This window comes from Callionymus lyra, chromosome 3 (genome assembly GCF_982586985.1).
Source record: "Callionymus lyra chromosome 3, fCalLyr1.hap1.1, whole genome shotgun sequence".
In the NCBI taxonomy this organism is placed as follows: Eukaryota; Metazoa; Chordata; class Actinopteri; order Syngnathiformes; family Callionymidae; genus Callionymus; species Callionymus lyra.
In genome coordinates, this window is record NC_141820.1 from 1,456,979 (window position 1) to 1,471,978 (window position 15,000).

Here is a 15,000-nt window from a genome sequence, read left to right on the forward strand (position 1 = left end):
AAACTGACACCTAAACTAAACCAACACCTAAACTAAACTGTTAACTAAACTAAACCGACACCTAAACTAAACTGTTAACTAAACTAAACTGACACCTAAACTAAACCGACACCTAAACTAAACTGACACCTAAACTAAACTGACACCTAAACTAAACTGACACCTAAACTAAACCGACACCTAAACTAAACTGTTAACTAAACTAAACCGACACCTAAACTACCAGAGACACCTAAACTAAACTGACACCTAAACTAAACCGACACCTAAACTAAACTGTTAACTAAACTAAACTGACACCTAAACTACCAGAGACACCTAAACTAAACTGACACCTAAACTAAACCGACACCTAAACTACCAGAGACACCTAAACTAAACTGACACCTAAACTAAACCGACACCTAAACTAAACTGTTAACTAAACTAAACTGACACCTAAACTACCAGAGACACCTAAACTAAACTGACACCTAAACTAAACTGTTAACTAAACTAAACTGACACCTAAACTACCAGAGACACCTAAACTAAACTGACACCTAAACTAAACCGACACCTAAACTAAACTGTTAACTAAACTAAACTGACACCTAAACTACCAGAGACACCTAAACTAAACTGACACCTAAACTAAACCGACACCTAAACTAAACTGTTAACTAAACTAAACCGACACCTAAACTAAACTGTTAACTAAACTAAACCGACACCTAAACTACCGGAGACACATCCGTCAAACATCTGAGGCATTAGTCGAGTGTTGTCTTCCGAGGAATGTTTATTCGCAGGAACAACGTGTCATTATCGCTGGACTGTCAGGTTCAACTGGTCGGTTAAAAAAGAAGTCAAGCGTCGTCCAGCGTCTCCCTCAGAATTCCACCTCGACCAGTCGGACGAGATGATAAGAATCCGTGAAATGTTTTTAAAGTCATTTCAAGAGAAAAATTCTTCTGCAGCAAAGAAACAAGATCTTTGATAAAGAAAGAACTTTCAACAACAAGAACTAAGAGACTTTTGTTGACGTTAAATTTTAGCTCAGGATGAAACGCTCGGTTGCAATAAGTCATGGTTGGTGTCCTTCGAAAAACAGTCAAAAGACGAGGATGTTTCCAGAAACATTTCACAGCCACAAGCGTACAAAGTCTTGGACAAACAAGTTCATTTTATTGTTGCTCATGGTGTTGACATGTTCGCTCGAAGAATCTCTCGCCTGCGATTGTGTCGCAGGAAAACGAAACCTCAGGAATATGAATGAAAGTGTTCTTGCTCTTTGATGGTCATGGGTTCTTGAGGCTTCGTGAAGCTTCGTGAAGTTTTGATGTCGTTGTCAGAGCTCTCAGTTTAACAACGATGGTTTAATTGATTCAAAAAGTATTCAACGTTAGTCACAGAGCGCCATCTTGTGGACAGGAAACAATGGCGATTCTTTATGAAGCTTCAGGTCAAAGGACAAAAATTGAACTAAACTGCAAACAAACTGAATCATTTCACTGAAGTCTAATCTATTGTTCAACAGGAGATAAAAGCTGAAATATAATGAAAAGATAAAGCAAAGGGGACTCTTTTAGAAACTAATAATGGATGGATGGATGGATGGATGGATAATTGGATGGATGGATGGATGGATGGATGGATGGATGGATGGATGGATGGATGGATGGATAATTGGATAATTGGATGATGGATGGATGGATAATTGGATAATTGGATGATGGATGGATGGATGGTTGGATGGATAAATGGATGGATGGATGGATGAGTGGATGGATGGATGGATGGATGGATGGATGGATGGATGGATGGATGGATGGATGGACGGATGGATGGATGGATGGATAATTGGATGGATGGATGGATGGATGGATGGATGGACGAGTGGATGGATGGATGGATGGATGGATGGATGGATGGATGGATGGATGGATGGATGGATGGATGGATGGATAATTGGATGGATGGGTGGATGGATGGATGGATGGATAATTGGATGGATGGGTGGGTGGATGGATGGATGGATGGATGGATGGATGGATGGATGGATAATTGGATGGATGGATAATTGGATGGATGGATGGATTGATGTGATATATTCACAGTGGCTCAAAGAACTTGTGATTCTTCCTCTCTTCTGAGTCTAATATGTTTGAAATGATTGACAGGTATGTTTGAAATGATTGACAGGCGTGACAAGTCATGGTTTCCTTCTTCTCTGTGCCACAGCTCACCAAAGAGAAAGAACACGGGAAAAGCAACCCTCGACCTGGGAAGGTGAGTCTCTTCACAAAAGTCTTTGTCTCCTGTGTTGGTGTCAGTTGACCTGAAGCGGAGTAAACTGGAGGACCAGGAGATCTTCGCGGCTCTTCTCTGTATCGACTCATGAGGGTTGGAGAAGCTTCTGTTCTCAGATGAAACGTTGATTCTTGGCTCGAAGGTTCACATCTGTCTGAAGATTCTCAACGACGTTGACAGGGTGACCTTTAGAAGTGATGACTCATGGGAAAGTAACCTTTTTCACAAGAGACCTTGGACGAGCAGCAACATGTTGTGACCTTATCAAGGATTAGTGATTTGACGCTCGATGTTCCTGGAGGCGATTCAACGGGTGTCTCTCTCCAGATGTACATCTTCGACCGCTCAGGGATGTGCGGCCAGAGGATCGAGGTGCGCAGCGACGTGGTCGACGCCACGGCCTGGGAGCTGCAGGAGACCATCTCGGTCAGAGTGGTGCGAGGAGGGTGAGTAGCACCGCAGTTATGTCTCTAATGAAGAGAGAACCTTCGGACGTCACCACCACCGGTCATGATCTCGCCGGCTGTCAATCAAAACAGCTGATTTGATGGCACGAATGAACTCATGAAGAGTTTGAAGCAACAGCGTAATAATGGAGCGATGCACGAAAACTAAAAGAGAAATGAAAGATCCACAAAATCAGAAAAATAACATTAAAAAATGTCTTTAGGAAAAACAGAAACTGGGAATAGATTCACCGCAAAAAGCCGAATGGAAACAGAAAACATAACTATCATGAAAGAAAAAGAAGCTCAAAATAATAATCATCAGGAATTAAATTGTCGAAAAACATAATTATCATGACAAACACATAAATAATATGCATGAAAAAGTGAAAACATAATGAGAATTAAAACATCAATAAATAAGCAAAAGAAAAACTGAGAACAATCGTGTAAAAAACTGAAATAAAACGATGCAGAAAAACAAAAGTTACATTGAAACCTGACCTCTTTATAATTGACACGAGATAGTCGACACGAAAGGAGGAAATAATTGTACGACTTCTTTAGAATTGACACAAGATAGTCGACACAAAAGGAGGAAATAATTGTACGACTTCTTTAGAATTGACACGAGATAGTCGACACGAAAGGAGGAAATAATTGTACGACTTCTTTAGAATTGACACGAGATAGTCGACACGAAAGGAGGAAATAATTGTACGACTTCTTTAGAATTGACACGAGATAGTCGACACGAAAGGAGGAAATAATTGTACGACTTCTTTAGAATTGACACGAGATAGTCGTCATGAAAGGAGGAAATAATTGTACGACTTCTTTAGAATTGACACGAGATAGTCGACATGAAAGGAGGAAATATTTGTACGACTTCTTTAGAATTGACACGAGATAGTCGTCATGAAAGGAGGAAATAATTGTACGACTTCTTTAGAATTGACACGAGATAGTCGACATGAAAGGAGGAAATAATTGTACGACTTCTTTAGAATTGACACGAGATAGTCGACACGAAAGGAGGAAATAATTGTATGACTTCTTTAGTATTGACACGAGATAGTCGACATGAAAGGAGGAAATAATTGTACGACTTCTTTAGAATTGACACGAGATAGTCGACATGAAAGGAGGAAATAATTGTACGACTTCTTTAGAATTGACACGAGATAGTCGACACGAAAGGAGGAAATAATTGTATGACTTCTTTAGAATTGACACGAGATAGTCGACATGATAGGAAGAAATAATTGTACGACTTCTTTAGAATTGACACGAGATTGTCGTCAGGAAAGGAGGAAATAATTGTACGACTTCTTTAGAATTGACACGAGATAGTCCTCATGAAAGGAGGAAATAATTGTACGACTTCTTTAGAATTGACACGAGATAGTCGACACGAAAGGAGGAAATAATTGTACGACTTCTTTAGAATTGACACGAGATAGTCCTCATGAAAGGAGGAAATAATTGTACGACTTCTTTAGAATAGGAAAAACAGAAACTGGGAATAGATTCACCGCAAAAAGCCGAATGGAAACAGAAAACATAACTATCATGAAAGAAAAAGAAGCTCAAAATAATAATCATCAGGAATTAAATTGTCGAAAAACATAATTATCATGACAAACACATAAATAATATGCATGAAAAAGTGAAAACATAATGAGAATTAAAACATCAATAAATAAGCAAAAGAAAAACTGAGAACAATCGTGTAAAAAACTGAAATAAAACGATGCAGAAAAACAAAAGTTACATTGAAACCTGACCTCTTTATAATTGACACGAGATAGTCGACACGAAAGGAGGAAATAATTGTACGACTTCTTTAGAATTGACACAAGATAGTCGACACAAAAGGAGGAAATAATTGTACGACTTCTTTAGAATTGACACGAGATAGTCGACACGAAAGGAGGAAATAATTGTACGACTTCTTTAGAATTGACACGAGATAGTCGACACGAAAGGAGGAAATAATTGTACGACTTCTTTAGAATTGACACGAGATAGTCGACACGAAAGGAGGAAATAATTGTACGACTTCTTTAGAATTGACACGAGATAGTCGTCATGAAAGGAGGAAATAATTGTACGACTTCTTTAGAATTGACACGAGATAGTCGACATGAAAGGAGGAAATATTTGTACGACTTCTTTAGAATTGACACGAGATAGTCGTCATGAAAGGAGGAAATAATTGTACGACTTCTTTAGAATTGACACGAGATAGTCGACATGAAAGGAGGAAATAATTGTACGACTTCTTTAGAATTGACACGAGATAGTCGACACGAAAGGAGGAAATAATTGTATGACTTCTTTAGTATTGACACGAGATAGTCGACATGAAAGGAGGAAATAATTGTACGACTTCTTTAGAATTGACACGAGATAGTCGACATGAAAGGAGGAAATAATTGTACGACTTCTTTAGAATTGACACGAGATAGTCGACACGAAAGGAGGAAATAATTGTATGACTTCTTTAGAATTGACACGAGATAGTCGACACGAAAGGAGGAAATAATTGTAAGACTTCTTTAGAATTGACACGAGATAGTCGACACGAAAGGAGGAAATAATTGTATGACTTCTTTAGAATTGACACGAGATAGTCGACATGATAGGAAGAAATAATTGTACGACTTCTTTAGAATTGACATGAGATAGTCCTCATGAAAGGAGGAAATAATTGTACGACTTCTTTAGAATTGACACGAGATAGTCGACACGAAAGGAGGAAATAATTGTACGACTTCTTTAGAATTGACACGAGATAGTCGACATGATAGGAAGAAATAATTGTACGACTTCTTTAGAATTGACACGAGATCGTCGACACGAAAGGAGGAAATAATTGTACGACTTCTTTAGAATTGACACGAGATCGTCGACACGAAAGGAGGAAATAATTGTACGACTTCTTTAGAATTGCCACGAGATAGTCGACACGAAAGGAGGAAATAATTGTACGACTTCTTTAGAATTGCCACGAGATAGTCCTCATGAAAGGAGGAAATAATTGTACGACTTCTTTAGAATTGACACAAGATAGTCGACACGAAAGGAGGAAATAATTGTACGACTTCTTTAGAATTGACATGAGATAGTCCTCATGAAAGGAGGAAATAATTGTACGACTTCTTTAGAATTGACACGAGATAGTCGACACGAAAGGAGGAAATAATTGTACGACTTCTTTAGAATTGACACGAGATAGTCGACATGATAGGAAGAAATAATTGTACGACTTCTTTAGAATTGACACGAGATCGTCGACACGAAAGGAGGAAATAATTGTACGACTTCTTTAGAATTGACACGAGATCGTCGACACGAAAGGAGGAAATAATTGTACGACTTCTTTAGAATTGACACGAGATCGTCGACACGAAAGGAGGAAATAATTGTACGACTTCTTTAGAATTGACACGAGATCGTCGACACGAAAGGAGGAAATAATTGTACGACTTCTTTAGAATTGACACGAGATAGTCGACACGAAAGGAGGAAATAATTGTACGACTTCTTTAGAATTGACACAAGATAGTCGACACGAAAGGAGGAAATAATTGTACGACTTCTTTAGAATTGACACGAGATAGTCGACACGAAAGGAGGAAATAATTGTACGACTTCTTTAGAATTGACACGAGATAGTCGACACGAAAGGAGGAAATAATTGTACGACTTCTTTAGAATTGACACGAGATAGTCGAAACGAAAGGAGGAAATAATTGTACGACTTCTTTAGAATTGACACGAGATAGTCGAAACGAAAGGAGGAAATAATTGTACGACTTCTTTAGAATTGACACGAGATAGTCGACATGACAGGAGGAAATAATTGTACAACTTCTTTAGAATTGACACAAGATAGTCGACATGACAGGAGGAAATAATTGTACGACTTCTTTAGAATTGACACGAGATAGTCGACACGAAAGGAGGAAATAATTGTACGACTTCTTTAGAATTGACACGAGATAGTCGACACGAAAGGAGGAAATAATTGTACGACTTCTTTAGAATTGACACGAGATAGTCGACACGAAAGGAGGAAATAATTGTACGACTTCTTTAGAGTTGACACAAGATAGTCGACACGAAAGGAGGAAATAATTGTACGACTTCTTTAGAATTGACATGAGATAGTCGAAACGAAAGGAGGAAATAATTGTACGACTTCTTTAGAATTGACACGAGATAGTCGACACGAAAGGAGGAAATAATTGTACGACTTCTTTAGAGTTGACACAAGATAGTCGACACGAAAGGAGGAAATAATTGTACGACTTCTTTAGAATTGACATGAGATAGTCGAAACGAAAGGAGGAAATAATTGTACGACTTCTTTAGAATTGACACGAGATAGTCGACACGAAAGGAGGAAATAATTGTACGACTTCTTTAGAATTGACACGAGATAGTCGTCATGAAAGGAGGAAATAATTGTACGACTTCTTTAGAATTGACACGAGATAGTTGACAATAAAGGAGGAAATATTTGTACGACTTCTTTAGAATTGACACGAGATAGTCGTCATGAAAGGAGGAAATAATTGTACGACTTCTTTAGAATTGACACGAGATAGTCGACACGAAAGGAGGAAATAATTGTACGACTTCTTTAGAATTGACACGAGATAGTCGTCATGAAAGGAGGAAATAATTGTACGACTTCTTTAGAATTGACACGAGATAGTCGTCATGAAAGGAGGAAATAATTGTACGACTTCTTTAGAATTGACACGAGATAGTCGACACGAAAGGAGGAAATATTTGTACGACTTCTTTAGAATTGACACGAGATAGTCGTCATGAAAGGAGGAAATAATTGTACGACTTCTTTAGAATTGACACGAGATAGTCGTCATGAAAGGAGGAAATAATTGTACGACTTCTTTAGAATTGACACGAGATAGTCGACACGAAAGGAGGAAATATTTGTACGACTTCTTTAGAATTGACACGAGACAGTCCTCATGAAAGGAGGAAATAATTGTACGACTTCTTTAGAATTGACACGAGATAGTCGACACGAAAGGAGGAAATAATTGTACGACTTCTTTAGAATTGACACAAGATAGTCGACATGATAGGAGGAAATAATTGTATGACCTCTTTAGAATTGACACGAGATAGTCGACACGAAAGGAGGAAATAATTGTACGACTTCTTTAGAATTGACACGAGATAGTCGACACGAAAGGAGGAAATAATTGTACGACTTCTTTAGAATTGACACAAGATAGTCGACATGAAAGGAGGAAATAATTGTACGACTTCTTTAGAATTGACACGAGATAGTCGACATGAAAGGAGGAAATAATTGTACGACTTCTTTAGAATTGCCACGAGATAGTCGAAACGAAAGGAGGAAATAATTGTACGACTTCTTTAGAATTGCCACGAGATAGTCGACATGACAGGAGGAAATAATTGTACGACTTCTTTAGAATTGACACAAGATAGTCGACATGACAGGAGGAAATAATTGTACGACTTCTTTAGAATTGACACGAGATAGTCGACACGAAAGGAGGAAATAATTGTACGACTTCTTTAGAATTGACACAAGATAGTCGACACGAAAGGAGGAAATAATTGTACGACTTCTTTAGAATTGACACGAGATAGTCGACACGAAAGGAGGAAATAATTGTACGACTTCTTTAGAATTGACACAAGATAGTCGACATGAAAGGAGGAAATAATTGTACGACTTCTTTAGAATTGACACGAGATAGTCGACACGAAAGGAGGAAATAATTGTACGACTTCTTTAGAATTGACACGAGATAGTTGACACGAAAGGAGGAAATAATTGTACGACTTCTTTAGAATTGACACGAGATAGTCGACACGAAAGGAGGAAATAATTGTACGACTTCTTTAGAGTTGACACAAGATAGTCGACACGAAAGGAGGAAATAATTGTACGACTTCTTTAGAATTGACACGAGATAGTCGAAACGAAAGGAGGAAATAATTGTACGACTTCTTTAGAATTGACACAAGATAGTCGACATGAAAGGAGGAAATAATTGTACGACTTCTTTAGAATTGACACGAGATAGTCGACACGAAAGGAGGAAATAATTGTACGACTTCTTTAGAATTGACACGAGATAGTCGTCATGAAAGGAGGAAATAATTGTACGACTTCTTTAGAATCGACACGAGATAGTCGACAATGAAGGAGGAAATATTTGTACGACTTCTTTAGAATTGACACGAGATAGTCGACACGAAAGGAGGAAATATTTGTACGACTTCTTTAGAATTGACACGAGATAGTCGTCATGAAAGGAGGAAATAATTGTACGACTTCTTTAGAATTGACACGAGATAGTCGTCATGAAAGGAGGAAATAATTGTACGACTTCTTTAGAATTGACACGAGATAGTCGACACGAAAGGAGGAAATAATTGTACAACTTCTTTAGAATTGACACGAGATAGTCGACACGAAAGGAGGAAATATTTGTACGACTTCTTTAGAATTGACACGAGATAGTCGTCATGAAAGGAGGAAATAATTGTACGACTTCTTTAGAATTGACACGAGATAGTCGTCATGAAAGGAGGAAATAATTGTACGACTTCTTTAGAATTGACACGAGATAGTCGACACGAAAGGAGGAAATATTTGTACGACTTCTTTAGAATTGACACGAGATAGTCGACATGAAAGGAGGAAATAATTGTACGACTTCTTTAGAATTGACACGAGATAGTCGACACGAAAGGAGGAAATAATTGTACGACTTCTTTAGAATTGACACAAGATAGTCGACATGATAGGAGGAAATAATTGTATGACCTCTTTAGAATTGACACGAGATAGTCGACACGAAAGGAGGAAATAATTGTACGACTTCTTTAGAATTGACACGAGATAGTCGACACGAAAGGAGGAAATAATTGTACGACTTCTTTAGAATTGACACAAGATAGTCGACATGATAGGAGGAAATAATTGTATGACCTCTTTAGAATTGACACGAGATAGTCGACACGAAAGGAGGAAATAATTGTACCACTTCTTTAGAATTGACACAAGATAGTCGACATGATAGGAGGAAATAATTGTATGACCTCTTTAGAATTGACACGAGATAGTCGACACGAAAGGAGGAAATAATTGTACGACTTATTTAGAATTGACACAAGATAGTCGACATGATAGGAGGAAATAATTGTATGACCTCTTTAGAATTGACACGAGATAGTCGACACGAAAGGAGGAAATAATTGTACGACTTCTTTAGAATTGACACGAGATAGTCGACACGAAAGGAGGAAATAATTGTACGACTTCTTTAGAATTGACACAAGATAGTCGACATGAAAGGAGGAAATAATTGTACGACTTCTTTAGAATTGACACGAGATAGTCGAAACGAAAGGAGGAAATAATTGTACGACTTCTTTAGAATTGACACGAGATAGTCGAAACGAAAGGAGGAAATAATTGTACGACTTCTTTAGAATTGACACGAGATAGTCGACATGACAGGAGGAAATAATTGTACGACTTCTTTAGAATTGACACAAGATAGTCGACATGACAGGAGGAAATAATTGTACGACTTCTTTAGAATTGACACGAGATAGTCGACACGAAAGGAGGAAATAATTGTACGACTTCTTTAGAATTGACACAAGATAGTCGACACGAAAGGAGGAAATAATTGTACGACTTCTTTAGAATTGACACGAGATAGTCGACACGAAAGGAGGAAATAATTGTACGACTTCTTTAGAATTGACACAAGATAGTCGACATGAAAGGAGGAAATAATTGTACGACTTCTTTAGAATTGACACGAGATAGTCGACACGAAAGGAGGAAATAATTGTACGACTTCTTTAGAATTGACACGAGATAGTCGTCATGAAAGGAGGAAATAATTGTACGACTTCTTTAGAATTGACACGAGATAGTCGACAATAAAGGAGGAAATATTTGTACGACTTCTTTAGAATTGACACGAGATAGTCGTCATGAAAGGAGGAAATAATTGTACGACTTCTTTAGAATTGACACGAGATAGTCGTCATGAAAGGAGGAAATAATTGTACGACTTCTTTAGAATTGACACGAGATAGTCGACACGAAAGGAGGAAATATTTGTACCACTTCTTTAGAATTGACACGAGATAGTCCTCATGAAAGGAGGAAATAATTGTACGACTTCTTTAGAATTGACACGAGATCGTCGACACGAAAGGAGGAAATAATTGTACGACTTCTTTAGAATTGACACAAGATAGTCGACATGATAGGAGGAAATAATTGTATGACCTCTTTAGAATTGACACGAGATAGTCGACACGAAAGGAGGAAATAATTGTACGACTTCTTTAGAATTTACACGAGATAGTCGACACGAAAGGAGGAAATAATTGTACGACTTCTTTAGAATTGACACGAGATAGTCGAAACGAAAGGAGGAAATAATTGTACGACTTCTTTAGAATTGACACGAGATAGTCGAAACGAAAGGAGGAAATAATTGTACGACTTCTTTAGAATTGACACGAGATAGTCGACACGAAAGGAGGAAATAATTGTACGACTTCTTTAGAATTGACACAAGATAGTCGACACGAAAGGAGGAAATAATTGTACGACTTCTTTAGAATTGACACGAGATAGTCGACACGAAAGGAGGAAATAATTGTACGACTTCTTTAGAATTGACACAAGATAGTCGACATGAAAGGAGGAAATAATTGTACGACTTCTTTAGAATTGACACGAGATAGTCGACACGAAAGGAGGAAATAATTGTACGACTTCTTTAGAATTGACACGAGATAGTCCTCATGAAAGGAGGAAATAATTGTACGACTTCTTTAGAATTGACACGAGATCGTCGACACGAAAGGAGGAAATAATTGTACGACTTCTTTAGAATTGACACAAGATAGTCGACATGATAGGAGGAAATAATTGTATGACCTCTTTAGAATTGACACGAGATAGTCGACACGAAAGGAGGAAATAATTGTACGACTTCTTTAGAATTGACACGAGATAGTCGACACGAAAGGAGGAAATAATTGTACGACTTCTTTAGAATTGACACGAGATAGTCGAAACGAAAGGAGGAAATAATTGTACGACTTCTTTAGAATTGACACGAGATAGTCGAAACGAAAGGAGGAAATAATTGTACGACTTCTTTAGAATTGACACGAGATAGTCGACACGAAAGGAGGAAATAATTGTACGACTTCTTTAGAATTGACACAAGATAGTCGACACGAAAGGAGGAAATAATTGTACGACTTCTTTAGAATTGACACGAGATAGTCGACACGAAAGGAGGAAATAATTGTACGACTTCTTTAGAATTGACACAAGATAGTCGACATGAAAGGAGGAAATAATTGTACGACTTCTTTAGAATTGACACGAGATAGTCGACACGAAAGGAGGAAATAATTGTACGACTTCTTTAGAATTGACACGAGATAGTCGTCATGAAAGGAGGAAATAATTGTACGACTTCTTTAGAATTGACACGAGATAGTCGACAATAAAGGAGGAAATATTTGTACGACTTCTTTAGAATTGACACGAGATAGTCGTCATGAAAGGAGGAAATAATTGTACGACTTCTTTAGAATTGACACGAGATAGTCGTCATGAAAGGAGGAAATAATTGTACGACTTCTTTAGAATTGACACGAGATAGTCGACACGAAAGGAGGAAATATTTGTACCACTTCTTTAGAATTGACACGAGATAGTCCTCATGAAAGGAGGAAATAATTGTACGACTTCCTTAGAATTGACACGAGATCGTCGACACGAAAGGAGGAAATAATTGTACGACTTCTTTAGAATTGACACAAGATAGTCGACATGATAGGAGGAAATAATTGTATGACCTCTTTAGAATTGACACGAGATAGTCGACACGAAAGGAGGAAATAATTGTACGACTTCTTTAGAATTGACACGAGATAGTCGACACGAAAGGAGGAAATAATTGTACGACTTCTTTAGAATTGACACGAGATAGTCGAAACGAAAGGAGGAAATAATTGTACGACTTCTTTAGAATTGACACGAGATAGTCGAAACGAAAGGAGGAAATAATTGTACGACTTCTTTAGAATTGACACGAGATAGTCGAAACGAAAGGAGGAAATAATTGTACGACTTCTTTAGAATTGACACGAGATAGTCGACATGACAGGAGGAAATAATTGTACGACTTCTTTAGAATTGACACAAGATAGTCGACATGACAGGAGGAAATAATTGTACGACTTCTTTAGAATTGACACGAGATAGTCGACACGAAAGGAGGAAATAATTGTACGACTTCTTTAGAATTGACACAAGATAGTCGACACGAAAGGAGGAAATAATTGTACGACTTCTTTAGAATTGACACGAGATAGTCGACACGAAAGGAGGAAATAATTGTACGACTTCTTTAGAATTGACACAAGATAGTCGACACGAAAGGAGGAAATAATTGTACGACTTCTTTAGAATTGACACGAGATAGTCGACACGAAAGGAGGAAATAATTGTACGACTTCTTTAGAATTGACACAAGATAGTCGACATGAAAGGAGGAAATAATTGTACGACTTCTTTAGAATTGACACGAGATAGTCGACACGAAAGGAGGAAATAATTGTACGACTTCTTTAGAATTGACACGAGATAGTCGACATGAAAGGAGGAAATAATTGTATGACCTCTTTAGAATTGACACGAGATAGTCGACACGAAAGGAGGAAATAATTGTACGACTTCTTTAGAATTGACACAAGATAGTCGACATGATAGGAGGAAATAATTGTATGACCTCTTTAGAATTGACACGAGATAGTCGACACGAAAGGAGGAAATAATTGTACGACTTCTTTAGAATTGACACGAGATAGTCGACACGAAAGGAGGAAATAATTGTACGACTTCTTTAGAATTGACGCGAGATCGTCGAAACGAAAGGAGGAAATAATTGTACGACTTCTTTAGAATTGACGCGAGATCGTCGACACGAAAGGAGGAAATAATTGTACGACTTCTTTAGAATTGACACGAGATAGTCGACACGAAAGGAGGAAATAATTGTACGACTTCTTTAGAATTGACACAAGATAGTCGACACGAAAGGAGGAAATAATTGTATGACTTCTTTAGAATTGACGCGAGATCGTCGACACGAAAGGAGGAAATCATTGTACGACTTCTTTAGAATTGACGCGAGATCGTCGACACGAAAGGAGGAAATAATTGTACGACTTCTTTAGAATTGACACGAGATAGTCGACACGAAAGGAGGAAATAATTGTACGACTTCTTTAGAATTGACACGAGATAGTCGACATGACAGGAGGAAATAATTGTACGACTTCTTTAGAATTGACACAAGATAGTCGACATGACAGGAGGAAATAATTGTACGACTTCTTTAGAATTGACACGAGATAGTCGACACGAAAGGAGGAAATAATTGTACGACTTCTTTAGAATTGACACAAGATAGTCGACACGAAAGGAGGAAATAATTGTACGACTTCTTTAGAATTGACACGAGATAGTCGACACGAAAGGAGGAAATAATTGTACGACTTCTTTAGAATTGACACAAGATAGTCGACACGAAAGGAGGAAATAATTGTACGACTTCTTTAGAATTGACACGAGATAGTCGACACGAAAGGAGGAAATAATTGTACGACTTCTTTAGAATTGACACAAGATAGTCGACATGAAAGGAGGAAATAATTGTACGACTTCTTTAGAATTGACACGAGATAGTCGACACGAAAGGAGGAAATAATTGTACGACTTCTTTAGAATTGACACGAGATAGTCGACATGAAAGGAGGAAATAATTGTATGACCTCTTTAGAATTGACACGAGATAGTCGACACGAAAGGAGGAAATAATTGTACGACTTCTTTAGAATTGACACAAGATAGTCGACATGATAGGAGGAAATAATTGTATGACCTCTTTAGAATTGACACGAGATAGTCGACACGAAAGGAGGAAATAATTGTACGACTTCTTTAGAATTGACACGAGATAGTCGACACGAAAGGAGGAAATAATTGTACGACTTCTTTAGAATTGACGCGAGATCGTCGAAACGAAAGGAGGAAATAATTGTACGACTTCTTTAGAATTGACGCGAGATCGTCGACACGAAAGGAGGAAATAATTGTACGACTTCTTTAGAATTGACACGAGATAGT

At 37.7% G+C, this 15,000-nt stretch overlaps 1 protein-coding gene across 1 annotated transcript in view; it reads left to right on the forward strand.

The window, feature by feature from the left end:
* crybg2 (crystallin beta-gamma domain containing 2) overlaps nt 1-15,000 on the forward strand; it is a 92,789-nt gene that overhangs the window by 49,944 nt on the left and 27,845 nt on the right. The window contains exons 7-8 of the mRNA XM_087786136.1: nt 2,224-2,271; nt 2,620-2,738. Of these exons, the coding sequence (XP_087642262.1) occupies nt 2,224-2,271; nt 2,620-2,738 (167 nt within the window). The remainder of the gene's footprint in view (nt 1-2,223; nt 2,272-2,619; nt 2,739-15,000) is intronic.